General features: G+C 37.3%; 3 protein-coding genes across 3 annotated transcripts; 1 reads left to right on the top strand and 2 right to left on the bottom strand.

Annotated features, from left to right (window-relative positions):
• Window positions 1-248: 248 nt before the first annotated feature.
• GCK72_025248 (uncharacterized protein) lies at window positions 249-960 on the top strand (the record flags this gene model as incomplete). Its single annotated transcript, XM_053736256.1, has 3 exons — window positions 249-335; window positions 378-554; window positions 889-960. The coding sequence occupies 3 exons, from the start codon at window positions 249-251 to the stop codon at window positions 958-960; spliced, it is 336 nt and encodes a 111-aa protein (XP_053579822.1).
• GCK72_025247 (uncharacterized protein) lies at window positions 447-1,417 on the bottom strand (the record flags this gene model as incomplete). The annotated part of the gene is made up of 5 exons (XM_003100136.2): window positions 447-636; window positions 729-847; window positions 895-1,068; window positions 1,219-1,314; window positions 1,367-1,417. The coding sequence occupies 5 exons, from the start codon at window positions 1,415-1,417 to the stop codon at window positions 447-449; spliced, it is 630 nt and encodes a 209-aa protein (XP_003100184.1).
• A 3,206-nt stretch (window positions 1,418-4,623) lies between these two features.
• GCK72_025246 (uncharacterized protein) lies at window positions 4,624-12,676 on the bottom strand (the record flags this gene model as incomplete). The annotated part of the gene is made up of 17 exons (XM_003100188.2): window positions 4,624-4,792; window positions 4,888-5,039; window positions 5,084-5,371; window positions 5,486-5,613; window positions 5,754-5,927; window positions 8,323-8,458; window positions 9,021-9,158; window positions 9,207-9,429; window positions 9,752-10,088; window positions 10,144-10,348; window positions 10,398-10,568; window positions 10,623-11,048; window positions 11,101-11,240; window positions 11,285-11,414; window positions 12,153-12,324; window positions 12,376-12,562; window positions 12,610-12,676. 17 exons carry the CDS (start codon window positions 12,674-12,676, stop codon window positions 4,624-4,626), a joined length of 3,243 nt encoding a protein of 1,080 aa, XP_003100236.1.
• Between the last annotated feature and the right edge of the window lie 2,143 nt (window positions 12,677-14,819).

Genomic DNA, 14,819 nt, shown 5'->3' with positions numbered 1-14,819 from the left:
ACACACCAGTAATAAAGACAAGTGAGACAGAGCAATAAAACTTTTTCTGCCACTTTTTCTTCCACTCGATTACTTTTTGTAGTTTGTGTCTCCCTTATTCATTGAAGCGGGTAGATTTTTTCAAAAGATTTATTAGGAAACGTTTCAAATTCACATTATGTATCAGAAATGGCAAATTTCAGTGAAAGGTAATAAAGGAATGAGCACACAGAAACGGGAAAGAAAGGAATTAATTGATTGAAAAGGAAATGGTGAAGAAATTCTGTTGGGCATGGAAAGTTTCAAAAAGTAGAAAGAACACAATTAAGAATCTAGAAGGAAGTAGCACTACACAAGTAAGACGATGGAATTCTGTCTCAATAATCAGTACCATATAGTTGTTCAAACACGTTAATACTTTGGATAAATGGAATCGAAAAAACATTATCGGTGACATAGATTATAAATCAATCCTGGTCCAACACAGTGCTGATTGGGATTCGGAGTGGAGCCCCGGTGGTTTCAGCGACGTTGATGACGACGTTCTTGTCGGATTTGGCTACCAACTCAACCAGGTTGAGCTTTCCAGCTCCTGGAATTGGAAATGGGACGGAGTGCCAATATCCGATTGGGAGCTTGGCGCCGCTAGCTGGGAATCTGAAATGTTATTTTTGTTTTGCTAATTTTGATCAATCTTAATTAACAAGGATCAATTAAAATGAGCAAAATGTATTTTTTAAGATACTTACTGTGAAGCCTGGAGGGTATCAACATCTGGGGATCCGTTTGGTTCGGACTTTGCGACAATCATCAAGAAATCTTCGTTAGCCTCCAAGTAGAATGATCCGTCAGTTCTCTTGAGAAGGAGCTGAAACAGTATAACATATTTAAGATCACTTCCATTTCCAGACATACATTGACTTTGATGAGCTCGTCACCGATAAGAAGCACTCCTGGATTTCCCTCGGATCCGATCAATGATCCTCCGGTGCCAGTGAAATGGACTTGAGTTGTGTTTCCAATGTTTTGCCATTGCATCGTGAAAGTGTTCTCAAGAACTCCAACATCGGAGTTTCCAACGAAGTCCACCTGAAAGCATTTTGTTGGAATAAGAATAATTTTTGTAATTCACTTAAAGTGCAGATAATTTCAAATTTCGCAACATAAACTGCTTCCAGCCGAAGTTTTTTGTTTTGCTCACTAAAATAACAGTTCACAACGGAATAGGAGTCAACTTACCACTGGAACCTCGACTCTCTTCTCTCCAATGGCTACGTATCCCTTGCGAGAGTGAGTGAGAATTGCTCCGGTGTCCTCGAGTGCCACGAATTGGACCTGAATAGAAATAGAGAGTTATTCTGTGTTTGAATAGCTTAGAATAGCTTACTGGCTCCTGAGAGAAGTCCGATGGAACATGGAAAGAATTGGCGGATGGCATAACGGTGGTTGCTTGGATTACCAATGAGACGAATGACAAAACTTAAAATGAAAACTGAGATGAGAGAGAGAGTATGGAGAGAGAAAAGAAAAAAAAAACATCAAGAAGAAAAGTAATGATGAACTTGATAAACTCGTTCTGAAACATCCCACACCCAAACGTCGACGAAACAGTCTCAGGAAAAAAAAGTAGAATATCTCCTTCAGAAGGAGAACACAAAAACCATTGGAAACCGAAGTAAGTGATATGAAAGTTAGAAGAGAGCGAAACACACACTCACCCATACACTCTCATAAAAACGACTAAGATGAAGAAACGGGGAAGACGTTTTGCAATTGTGGTCGAAAATGAAGGGTATGACCTTGGAAAATGATACACAGTTAAAAGTGAGAAGGGGAGAATGTTCTCGTGTTGTAGATAGGGCAGCGGGGATCCCCCTTATGACTTTCGTCGGTCATGCAGAAAATGAAAAATTGAAAGAAGAATAAGAAAGATAAAAAGTTTTTTAGTGTTCTGTCTTGTCCTGAACTGAAACTTTTTATAATGATAAGAAAAATGATGGCAACATCGTCATGGGGTGCGTAGGCTACAATAGGTTCGGGAAACACCTTCTTGGAAAAGTGTAATCTAACTATCATGGAAGCTAAGCAGAAGAATTGGCTGTACAAAAAAAATTCTAAACCCAGAAAGAAAAGAAGCATAAGACGATTCTTTATGAAACAAACATTTCTTTTTATTTCAATTTTCCCGTGGCAGACAGACAAAAAACAATAATGGTGTGGTGTAATGTGCTCACGCCCACAAAATGTATCTTAAATGAAAAAATGGATTGAAAATTCCATTAGAAAGTAGGAAAAATTATTGCTAATCGCTAAAAAGTTCAGAGAGATCAAAACATTTTTTTTGGCTAACTAGACAAGGTTTACAAAAAAAACAGTGGCAGATAAAATAAGTATTTAAGAAACCTTATCGAAAGGGAGGTCATTTCCAAACGTCTTTTCACAATCCACACTAATTTTTGTTGACTTTGAACAAATAGTGATCAACTGATGATGATTGGTGGAGGAGTAAATGAAACGGACACGTTCCTCATTCAACTCCCACCTGACTCCTTCGCACAAAAAAAACTATCCTGTGATTGTTGTTAGACAAAGAATGGTTATCAGGACACAAAAGGGTTTCCCTTTGGGAATGTGGAGTCACGTGGCTGGACAGTTACTTTATTTTATGAGCGGAGAGTTGAATCGAAGATGAGAAAGTTTTTGTCTCGGGAGAGCGCGCGTCATCGAATTTAGTTTAGTGTTGGAGGTACTGTACAAACAAAGCCGCTGCACATGTGCTTTCTCACTAAAATTATTTTGTTTTTCTAGCATGTTGCCATTCGAATACTTGAACAACACAATGTTAATGAGGTTGTTATTTCAATAACTTATTTCGAAATGTATCGTTTGAACTTTTGTTCTCACTTTCTTTGACCTGCAACCTTGAGTTTTTGCAGAGATATGTATCAAAGAAAAGTGAATTCAAAGAGAAATGTATCAGTCCACGATTGTTAGAAAACGAGAGACATACCTCCTTCCCTTTCAGTTGACCGCAAAAAGATTGAGTGATAGTCTATTAAGTCAAAAAACTAAAGAAATTAAAAACCGAAAGAAAGGAGGATTGGAATAATAATAGTTAATTCATCCTTTTTTGTGCGAGAGAAAAAAAACCGGGCGAAAATTATAAGAACATACAACACCCATAAATGGGGAATATGTGAGAAGTGAGTAAAAAAGTAGAAACGAGAAAGGAAAGAAGAGAGTTTCGCGGATTAATTAGAACGGTTTGAATGAATCCCGGGCGTTTCGCGCCAAGCTGTCGAGATTTGAACTTTTTCCAGTGGCGCGCAGTAGCACTATCTCTCTTAATCCCAAGTAATTGCGTGGGGACGATTTCGGGTAATGAATCCATAGTCTTGAGCAAGAAGATAAGAAAGTTGAACACATGACAAAATTTATAGACAAAATTCTGGCCATAAAACTAATCGCTTTGATCTACAGCGGAATACCGCGCGAATTACCCAAAGTTGATGAACAGTAGGGACGTGTTAACAACAACCAGGTTCTGGGCGCGACAAAATTTTAGAAGAACTTTCACTACAAACAAAGGAACAATTGTTGGAAGTAAGACAGTAATAAGATGGGAAATGGTTCTAAACGTAAATACACAGAATGAGTGGAATGAACGTACGATAGTGTGTCTGTTGCAAAGCAGACAATGACCTTACGCCGTACACACAGACTCATTGCGCAATCTTTAGATCATACTAGGTTTACGCGTACAAACTAATCCTCCCACTCAATGAAGAATCTTTGAAAGGTCGCACAGTTGACAGAATAATCAAGTATGTAACCATTAAAACAAAAATTTTCAAGCTTAATGTTTTTTTTCTGAAAATTTCGACTGTGAGAACAAGCAGACAGATTCGCATTTTTCATATTGTTTTGTTCGACATGGAAACATACAGAAAGAAGGAAAAACCTTACCAACACAATTGCGTGCCAATCGCATCCTTTGTCCTTGGTTATTGAAAAAAGAAGGAAATGCTGTCTTCTTGAAGTTATGAAATATGTTATTAATAGAAAGTTTGCAGAGTCAGGTTCAAAGTGCAGTTGAACAAGATCAAGTGTCAGTTGTTTTTGGTTGACGCAGGGGTCAGCTGGCACCTGATAAACAGGGGCTTATGTTGCACATTCTGCTCGAAATGGGTACCTTTGAAAATTTTTTTTGAAGAAAAACACTACTGTAAAAAAACCAAAAAATTGAAAACTGACTTCATTAAAAAAAAGCAAAAACGATTCTATTGAAGAATACAATGTGGCAGAAAAGAAAATAACGAAAGAAAATTAAGTGGCTTGTCTCGAAAGAGATCTTGACTGGGATAGAGTGACTAATGACAGTATGAAAATAAAACAGATAAATAAATTTGTGCACAAATCTACATAAAAGCTTGAAACAATTGACCAAGAAAATGGCAATTACCCGTAAAATGCATAAAAATGAAGAAAAATTATGTATTACTATTAAAGCTATTCTATCAGCAGTTTATGTTCGAAGTAATATGGGGAAACGGGATTTGGTTAGCAACACGTGGATTGACTTGAGAGACCCGAATGAAGACAACAATAATAAGGCGGATGGGGGAGTATGACTATAAGACTAAATCAAGCAACATTTTCAGAGCGTCTTCTGTCAAATGTACTAACAAATGAACTTGTTGGCGTCGATCCTTTAAATGTGCCCATAGTCATAACTTTAGCTCCGTCAGTTGAGGAAATATGACTGTTTCTAGATGATCCACCACATCTGATTCCTTGGTCACTTTCATCGCTTCTGAAAATAGTTTATATAAATTAGACCTATCTTCGATAACTTTATAAAGGTTCGAACCGCATTTCAGAGACAAAAATGAAAAATTCAAAACTTACGCTGGAGCCGTGTTCGGTGAGTCACAGTGAGCTCTAATTGGACCAGTTCCACTGCTATTAGTCTCAGCGATTGAAGATGTTGTACCAGCGGGCGAGTAGAGAAGAGAGTCCGCGTAGTTGTATGCTTTGACACGTTGCATTGAACCATTCATCTGGAATAATACTTTTTTTGGATGACTTGAAGAAAAAACGGTACCTGTGGAGATGAGCTATTGGCAGTTGAGTGGGGCGCACTTCTTGAGTATGAAACAAGCATTTCATGAGAAGTACGACTTTCCGGAGAATAGCATCTAGCTGTTGAGTGAACACCATAGTCATTGGTCATCTTGGATGCTGAGACATAAGTTGGATCATTCGGAATCTCCGCTTGTTCCTCCATATCCATAATATCATCCATGTTTCCATATAAATTTGGCAAGTTCTCATCGTGATTGTTGAACCCATATTTATCCGAGTCACCCGAAAGTCTCTCATCGACTTGTCGCTGCAATAAATTAATTGTTTTTTTTTGTTTATCCCATACTACCACCCTTTGGAGAAGACACCTGACAAGAAGCTATAGCAAAAACGTCGTGGCAAAATGACGAATGTGACTCACTACTTTCAACGGAGAGCATTCATCAACGTCGGGCTCCAGAATTCCGGCCTGGGTGTCGAATCCGCGAGATTTGTGCACTTTTTGTTCGTTGAAGATGCGGTAGGAGGTGTCTAAGAACTTTCCATTAGCTGAAATTGGCAAGTTTTGAAAAAAAAAACTTTCTGAACAGTACTTTTCAGTATACTAAATTTCTTGAATTCCCCATTTTCAAAATGTATCAAATTTGATAAAAACTATTCCAAATATCTTTAAATTCAAGTCCACTCACCTTGGCTCTTCTGTCGTTGTTTTCCTGGGCGTAGATTGCAGAAAACGAAGAAACAAACAAGCACTGCAATCAGTGCCAAAAATGTGATAATTCCTCCGAGAGCGATATTCTTGAATGTCAAATGTGGTTCGATGGATCCGATGAAAATCCGCACTGATGACAACATTCCGCTATCTGAAAATATTCAAAATTGACAAAGGTACATATATCTATGGTTAAGATGCTGCAGAATATAAGGAAGAGTAATCTAAACCAGGTGTGAGAAAAATTGAATGTGTAGCCGATGAACCAACTCTCTGGTACACTTCGGATCATCAATCAATGTGATAAATGTGCTAAAGTGAGCGAAGAAATGAACGTCTCGACCTTAGCAAAAGTTACGGATTGGTGAACTAAAACAAGAACAAGGACATCATCATTCTTCGGAGGAAAAAGTAGGAGAAAGTAGACGACATCTTGCATGTCCTAGATTTCTAATGATTTGTAAGATATTCACCGTCAGGAAAAATATCAAGCTAGCTCACACCACAAAAATTGTTCTATCAAACAGAAATGAAACAATAAACGAGATTCTGTGAAATTTCCAATCGACAAGAAATAAAAACACTTAAAGCTCGAAAGCATGGAACAATCAGAAAATAGATCAATGATAGTGAAAAGAGGAGAAGACAACGAGCGTAATGAGGGCTCAAGTGTAACATTAGTAATGGGTTCTCACAAGCTTGTGCCACCCCGTAATATGTAAAATGATAGGACTATGACCGGAAATTGATTGTGAGACGGGACAGAAGGCAGCGCATGATCTACGAGAGAATGTTTCTTGAAATAGAAAAAAGTTTACAGGAGCATTCTTTACAACTGTTCAGCAGATCTCATTAATCTAACAAGTATCAAGCAACAAAACAATTTTAATACAAAATTCAAATCTGACCTCCTAGACTCATTGACGACCCAATTTTCAAAAATAAGCAAAAGAAACAATGTTGACACAAAAATCTGTTGAGAAGAAAAGAGGTGACTGATGGTTTATTTTATACGAAACGCATCTGGTAGAGGTGGGAAGAAAGGAGTGTGGGGTGCAACATCCGGCCGTCGACCCGGTGCCCCCCACCATCATTTGCATAAACATTTTTTCGCCCTATTGGACCTTTTTGTGAAGATAGATTATGCGTATATAAACTTGTGGACGTCACTCTCTCTTCTTTTTGGGTACTCTGAATAGGATAGTCATTAGGATAGAATCCACTGATGAAGCTTATTTAATGATGAACCTTCTCAATGTCAATAGCATTCCTTTTTGCTGAAATTTTAGTAATAACTACATAGTAATTAGATGGACTTCTAAAAGTGAGTTGGAAATGTTAAGAGGCAAAGCAAATGATTCAAAAAGTGATGAGTAATACGTATTACACTATTTCATCCTGCCGTCCTTCTGCCGGCTATCTAAGAGGACAACGGAAACAAAATGTGAAAGAGAGGACAAGACGGAGACTTGTAAACAGTATAGAAAACTATGTTCTATATTCTTAGTCATCATTTTATGGAAAAGAATGGAAGTGAGTGCTTCCAGGACGGTCTACCGGAAGAATGCAACAAAAAATGTTGCGGGAGTAGAGGGGAGGAACAACGATTTGAGAACTTCAAAAAAGTGATACGAGGGAAGAATCTCAGTGAAATTTGAGAACTGCAGATATTGAGTGGAGTGCAAGTGTGAGAATATAAAACTTCAACAGAAAAAGTTGTTTTTCGTTTCATCAATTCACTATGAGAAATGCTTAGGCCGCGAGTACTCTGACTATAAATATATATGTTTGATATATATTTGATGTTATTTGATATCTAAACAATTCTACTAGCCAAGTATACCGTTTTTCAAACAAAAAGACTACTAGGCTAGTTGAGGAGTCACAGGGAAATAAAACTTTGGAAAATTCACTTGAAAGCTCAAATTGGTAACTCCAAGCTTGTAACCACTAACCAAAAATTCTCCACATCAAAAACCGTGATATAACAAACTGAAATTATTTTTCAACAAACTTCAGTCTACCTTGTGATATTCTGGCATCATTATTTACAGAAAAAAAACTAAAAGAAAGGAAAAGGATGTTAAGATGATTGGTTAGTCGGGTGGAAGCTGTTCTTCAAATAGAACAAAAAATGAACGAAAAATTCGGCCGAACGTTTAGATTCAATTTTAGCAGAGCAGGAATGACGCAAATGTGATTTAGCTTTTTTTCTGAAAGTATTTTGCAAAATGTTCAGATTCCGGAACATGAATAGTAGAGTTCTAACTTATGATCAAAATCACAACCTTTATCTAAAATTTTCTTATTATAAGAGTTTCCCAGCATCTAAGCCAACAACAGAAAATTTCATTCTGAAGGCCGTTCTCATCAGTTTATATCCTCGTTTTCCTAACACACATCTGGTAGCAATCAGAAGTTTCGTGTGTGGCAGTGGGAAATATATGCTTAGCGGAACGAGAGCAAAGCAAGCCGAAAAGTGAACACGAAGAGGGCAAAAGTCAGGGACGGGGAAACGAAAACGAAATGAAAGAAAAATCACTTACGAGTCGTTTCAAACAGATACTCGGGACTGCTCAAACTCTTTCCAGCTGAATTCTCGGCAAGTACACGGATCAAATACTCGGTTTCGTAGGTGAGTCCGGTAATAGTTGCATCTGTTTGATCACCGTCCACTTGAATCTGAAAGTTATCACAGTTTAGTCAGAATCACATATAAAATGAGGGTTTCTAAGAAATAATCTGCTAAAATTATAAGACTAACGTCAAAATGTCTCTGTGACAGACTTGCAAAACCTCTGCCCCGTCAGCTCGGAGTCGAAAATGTGCACAATTAAAATTTTTTTTTAAATTATCAAAAATAGTCAAAAATCCAATGTACGGTTGAATTTTATCGATAGTTAAAAACATGTCGAAAATTCGACTTTTTACAAAAAAACTAATTTTCTAATTTTCTAATTTGTGTACTAATACTCGGCCCGTTGTAAGTCTGCAGACTAGAATACTGAATTTTTGAGCAATACACTTCTAAAATAATAAGACTGATGTCAAAAATGTGTTTGTGAGATATATGCATTTAAAAAGTGTTCCGTGTTCTCTCAGTGCAATAAACTGTCACTCGGAGTCTTCTATCCTATCGCAATTTGAGAGAAAACTTTTCAGAAATTTGAGAAGAACGAGTGCTTTCGGAAAAGAAAAGAAGAAAACTGAGCTTAGCGGTGATAAAAATAAAAGAACGACTGACCACTTGTGATTTATTCTGCTCTGATGACACCTCGTTGTAAATGATCACAAACGTCCTGGCGGCGGCGTTTTCAATAAGAACGTTATGTGAGAAGAGCACTTTTGCAGTATCCGCGGATGTTTGGTAGACGGATAGAATCTGGAGGAAAAAGGGGGTTCGTGAGCAAAAAAGTAAAGTTAATTATACCTTTGGTGACATAGGAAGGACGTCTCCACTGGTCGCTTCAACACTCATAAAATCAGTGGGTAGACTAACAACATGGGTCCCATCGTCTCGAACCATTTTGATGCGGAATTTATATTTGTTGTCGGGAATAAGGGATTTGATGGTTGTAGCACGCACATGAGAATCCACAGTTTCCGCTTCAATCCAAGAATCTTCAGGAGTCCCAAACCTCTGGGCTTCGATTCTGAAAGAAAATTGAAATTGTGTTGAAAAAAATGGTTAAAAGATTTTGCAGGCCGGGTGGGAAATTTTTTCGCAATTTTAATACCTCAAAAAATTTTCAAGTAATTTTTATCAATAAATTCACTGTAAAACTACGTAAAATTGTCAATTCACTCGAATTATAGCTAAAATGCCTCAAAAACTCTTTTTTCAAAAATTACTACTGAAAAAAACATGTTTTTCGGGAAGAAATCGTTTCACCCGGGTAGGGCTGATGAACAATTGGAAATCGGCCAGGCCCGTGACAAGTATGAAAAATATGCTTAAAATAAACAAAAACTCACAAAAACTTGGCAACTTTCGTAAGAGCTTCCATCTTTCCTAACACAGACCATTGTATCCTTACTTCCGTTCCTGTCACAAACCCTCTCACATCCTCTACATCAATTTTCATATCTTTCTTTTTATCCAAGAACGGTTCGGTGGATGTTACAACTGGAGCAGTAGTAGTAGAGTTATCAATAACAGTCAGATATGCGGATGACCGACTGGTGTGACCACTTTCACTTTGAGCAACACATGTATAAATTCCTTCGTCTCCAAGTTCAACCTTATGGATTCTTAAAGAATTGGATCCCAGAATAGTTCGTCTGGCAGTGAACAATGTCAATGTGCGGTTGTCTGGAATAAGTTTTTGGATTTTTCAGGGAAAGTTTGTTATAACTTCATTACTCACTCTTCATCCAGGACCTAGCCTTCACTCTCTGCACTATACACGGAAAATCTGCAGTGTGCCCAACATGGACGGTGATATTATGCGGTCCTTTGATGATCAAATCATTCGAATTTTGAATATTCATTACGTACATATTCATAGATTTTCCTCTTTCCAAACCATATCCATATATTTCTCCTTCTACCATTGCAGGTCGGGATACACACTTAATATAATCATATATGAAATTATGTCAACTTGAGTTGTTACTGTACCTGTATACTTCCAGTAAATGAGGTTTTCACTTCCATATGAACTCTGATAGGGTTGGTATAGAAATTCGTATTGCTAGGTATCCCCATCGCATTAATGTTATGAACTATAGAGGTTCCATTGATATAAGCTGTTGGGATTTCATAAAGTAAATTTGTCGCCAGGCATTCCAACTGAAAAATTATCCTCATTTTGTCTTTATCAAAATTCATCCATTTTCAACTCACCATATATCGTTTATCATACTGAGCCGTAATGGATAAGCGAACTCCGGAAGGTGAGTAGACCACCAGGTTATAATCAACTCTTGGTCTTGTTCGATTACCATCAAATGATTCATTCACACTAAGAATCGGTAAGCCAAGACAAGAGTATATTCCAGCATCTCCCAACGCCACACTCCGGATTCTCAGGTTTCCCCAAATTTGTTGGAATCTAGATGTATTATCATCCATTGTGACGTTTGGAGTGGTATCATTATGTGTGATCCAAACAACTTTCGCCATATTGATAACACATTCAAGTATGACGTCTTCGCCTTCAGCCACTGCCAAATCTATTGGTTTGTCGATTGTCGTTTCTTTGGATGGATACACTAATACGGGTTTGATAACTTCCCCAACCGTTTTTTTGGTGGAATTCGTTTCTTTTACCTGGAAATTGGAAATTAGAAAAAAGAGTTGAGAGATAGACCTGAAAACTCACAATTATTAAAACAGGCTTGGGACTTTTTCTGGTTTGACCTGTGAATTCGTTTGTGACCACACAATGATAAAATCCGGCGTCTGAAGGAGTCACCAGAGAAATCTGCATTCCAGTCTCACTGATAAAGTATTTAGTGTCATCTGAAACAGTTTTATATAGTTTGACTTTATCTGAAAACCCATACTTCTCCCTCCCAAACACTCATCGTCACTTTCCAGCCGTTGAAAACAAAGTGTTGCAGGAGATGGGATAACATCGGGCATTCCTGCACATGGTATACGTGCCACTTCATTTTCTCGAACTGTGATTGCAGCCTGCAAATATATTTTCTGTGCTCATTATACTTCGCCTAAATATATAATATAATCCTCGTATGTACTAGTTACCATATGTTTTCTCAAGGAACACCCGTATACTAATTATGTCGTATGTTCCCCCATTTCTCGCAATTAATATTGTTGTCATTACATCGTTTCCATGTGAAACTCATTCAACTTTTGTACATCCCCCTTATTGTGTCATTTGTGCGCTAATCCAGTGCATGCGCGCTAATTTACATTTGATGTACTCATGTCTGAGCATCTATCAACTTGAAACCCAGCACCGAACATGGATACTAAACCAAAAGAACAGATGGCCGTCTTGAGATTGGCATCTCTTTTGACGGTACACGAATGTTTCAATCAACAAGTCCTTGGTTCATTTCAACAACATGCTATCAAATTTCGGACATATGTTTCGTAGGCAAAAAGTGACAGAATTGTTGTTGTACTAAAAGTGTATTTCAAATCCCCTTACTTCTGGCCTCTGGCTCATCTCTTTCAAAAAAACTTTTTTTGAAACAAAAAAAGTGAAAATGCCACCCTGACATGCATGTCGCCTGTCAAATCATCAAATGTCACGCGACAATGGCACATCTAAAAAAGAAACAATGCATACTTGTGCAATCAAAATTTGAGCCGGAGCTACTGTATGAATAGAGGAGACCTTATCATAAAACTTGACACAATGTAACAATATGTTGGCAAAACAGTTTATACTATAATACTTACATGATTCACGTATGTCTCATCAAACTTCGTAAATCTTGCCCTTCGAATTTTCAGTGGAGAGGAAATAATCGTTGTTGTTATCAATTGACGATTTGATAAGCGTATCTTATTGATTTCCGCAAGACATTGATATTCTCCCTCATTCTGCGGTCGTGTTCCATGAATTGTTAGTCTGCAAATTACAAAATGAATTGAAAATAAAAAATTAGAAGGATAGTCTTACATAAAACCTTTCCACTCATAATCCGTATCATTAATATCAATAAATTCTTTATCCTTCAACCATATCACTGACTGCATACGGGCTTCTGAGTAACCCGCAGTCAGTTCGCATGTTAAATTGGTTGCATTCTTTTTATGAAGGTATAACTGGTTGGTCTTCACATTTAATGATGGTAGATCAAATAACTCTGGAAATTATAAAAATTATTAGAATTAGTTGTAACTTAAAACTTACGAGATTCTAATTCTGAAATTCCAATTCTAACCAAGCAACATAAAAATATCAGGATAATCATCCTCATACTGCAAAAGTCGTTTCTACAATTCATCGCTTTTTCATGACACCTGCAAACGTCAATTATTATAAACGTTAGGACACATGGAAGCACAACCAACAAAAAACGGGATAATGAGACATATAAGGTAGAGTGGAGAAGAAAATCGGAGCAGATGTTGTCAGGAAGGTGTATGATTTTCTGGAGCGATTGCGTAATTGTATTGACAGTTCTCGTCTCAGGACAGTATCATTATTATTAATGTTTTATGGGAGGAAAGGAAGGGCCCTACCGCTTATTCTCTCATTCTCTCAAGGTCTTTCATTGGGTTAGTGACAGTTAGAAGAAGTCATTAATCGGGTGGTTTAGAATTGAGAGCATGTGAAATTTCAATTATTCTATATTCTTTAGATTAAAAAAAAACCAATTGAGAAACAATTGTGTTCAATGAAGCCCTAATATGTTTCTCTTCAAAGATTAAATGCGAGAAATAGATAATGAGAAGAGTCAGATTAGCAAGATCTCGTTTTTATTTCATTTTCCCATTCTCTCATATTCATCTCCTTTCTTTTCATCAACACGCCACCTGGTAGTCGCCATCAAATTTAACGCTAATCATTATGGACTTTTTGGGAGAAAAAGTGATAAAAAGTGAGTGAGATGAGAAAACTGGCATACAAAAATTCCAAATATTCTTATATTCAAATACATGTTGACAGTCCTAAAATGGGGATGGTGCTCCAAAAGTCACACTGTCGAAGAAAAAATATAAAAACGGGTGGCAGGCAGCGGATTAGAAGATCTTGATGGGAGGTTGGTCAAACAATGATTCAGTCTGTGAAGAGGAGGGGCTGAGGACCATAAAAGGGTAGAAAGGGAGGACCGATCTTGCCGCAATATGTGCACACATACCACTAATCTTTTATGCTATCATACCAGTATAGTAGAGCGGTATTCGGTTTTTTGAAGGGAATATATATGAAGTAACGGAATGTGTCATAGAAAAAGAAAAAGCTGGAACTTTTTTTCGGAACAAAAAATTACTTTGCCGAAACTTACCACTGCCTATGTCAAATCACTAATCAATTATTTGACTTGTTTGAAAGAGAATTAGAAAGTGAAACACAATCTTTCATAGTTAAGAAACATCAATAGACATTGAAAGAATCTACTTGTGACAAGAAGAAAAAATAAAAGTGAGAAGATAATCAAATTGACGGCGCAGAAACTTGCAAGAAGTCCTTTTTCCCCCTTTTCCTTTCTTCTTACATTCCAAAAGGGATAAGAGAGTGTGTTTTTGTTTATTCTGTTCTGAAGACATCTACTCCGTGTCATCAGAGAAGACAACAAGTAGACGTACACGGCGGTCAAGTCATTTTCATTTGAAATGGAAATAGCAGGGGGTAACTTTTGACCAAAAAAAGGAGCGACAAAGTATCCAATTTCGAGGGAGTGTCTCAAAGTGTCAAAAATGGCGAAAGACGACATGGTGGTCAAGTAACTTTTTTCTTTTAAAAAAACTCATGTCCAAAAGTCATTTTTAAAAGAATAGAAATGAAAACAAAAAACAAACAAAACTATTGGAACACAGGAAAGGAATCGGAATAAAATTGAAAACCATGGCTAAACAAGCAAACTTACAACAAATAAGGCGCGAAAATGCGAGGGTGTGAACGGAAGAAAAAAGTGAAAAAAGGGTTCCCTCCCAAGGCTAAGGTAGCAAAAAGATGGATTAATAGGGCGAGGTATTTGTGAAAACAATGGGAAATTTTTTGGATGTTACGTTTATGCTGAAAACTTAAAGTAACAAAAAATGAATTTAGGAAAACTATTAGCTTTTTGGGTTTTGGGCTTTCAACAAGACCCAGGAAATTGGTGAATGAAGTGAATGAAGTGATGAAATACTTGACTCTTAAGTGTAAATCGAGAGCCTTCTACGTCTCTAGAATGACCGACATGCAAATGAGTAGAAGAATAGAAGATCGGATCTAATGTTGTGCAAATTTCATGGAACGGAATGGAGCAGTGGAAGAAGACAAGGACTGCCGTTCCTCTTCTCATTCTTCGTCTTCAGGAGCGCCTCCTCGCCGGAGCACTGGTTATGCAAATATAATGACATGGAGAGTAAAGAGGGGTAGTGCAAAAGAGCACCACACATTTAGATGAATGA

The sequence above is a fragment of the Caenorhabditis remanei genome, chromosome X (assembly GCF_010183535.1).
Source record: "Caenorhabditis remanei strain PX506 chromosome X, whole genome shotgun sequence".
Classification (NCBI taxonomy): domain Eukaryota; kingdom Metazoa; phylum Nematoda; class Chromadorea; order Rhabditida; family Rhabditidae; genus Caenorhabditis; species Caenorhabditis remanei.
Note: the sequence above shows the minus strand (reverse complement) of the source record. Positions and strands in the feature narration are given on the sequence as shown.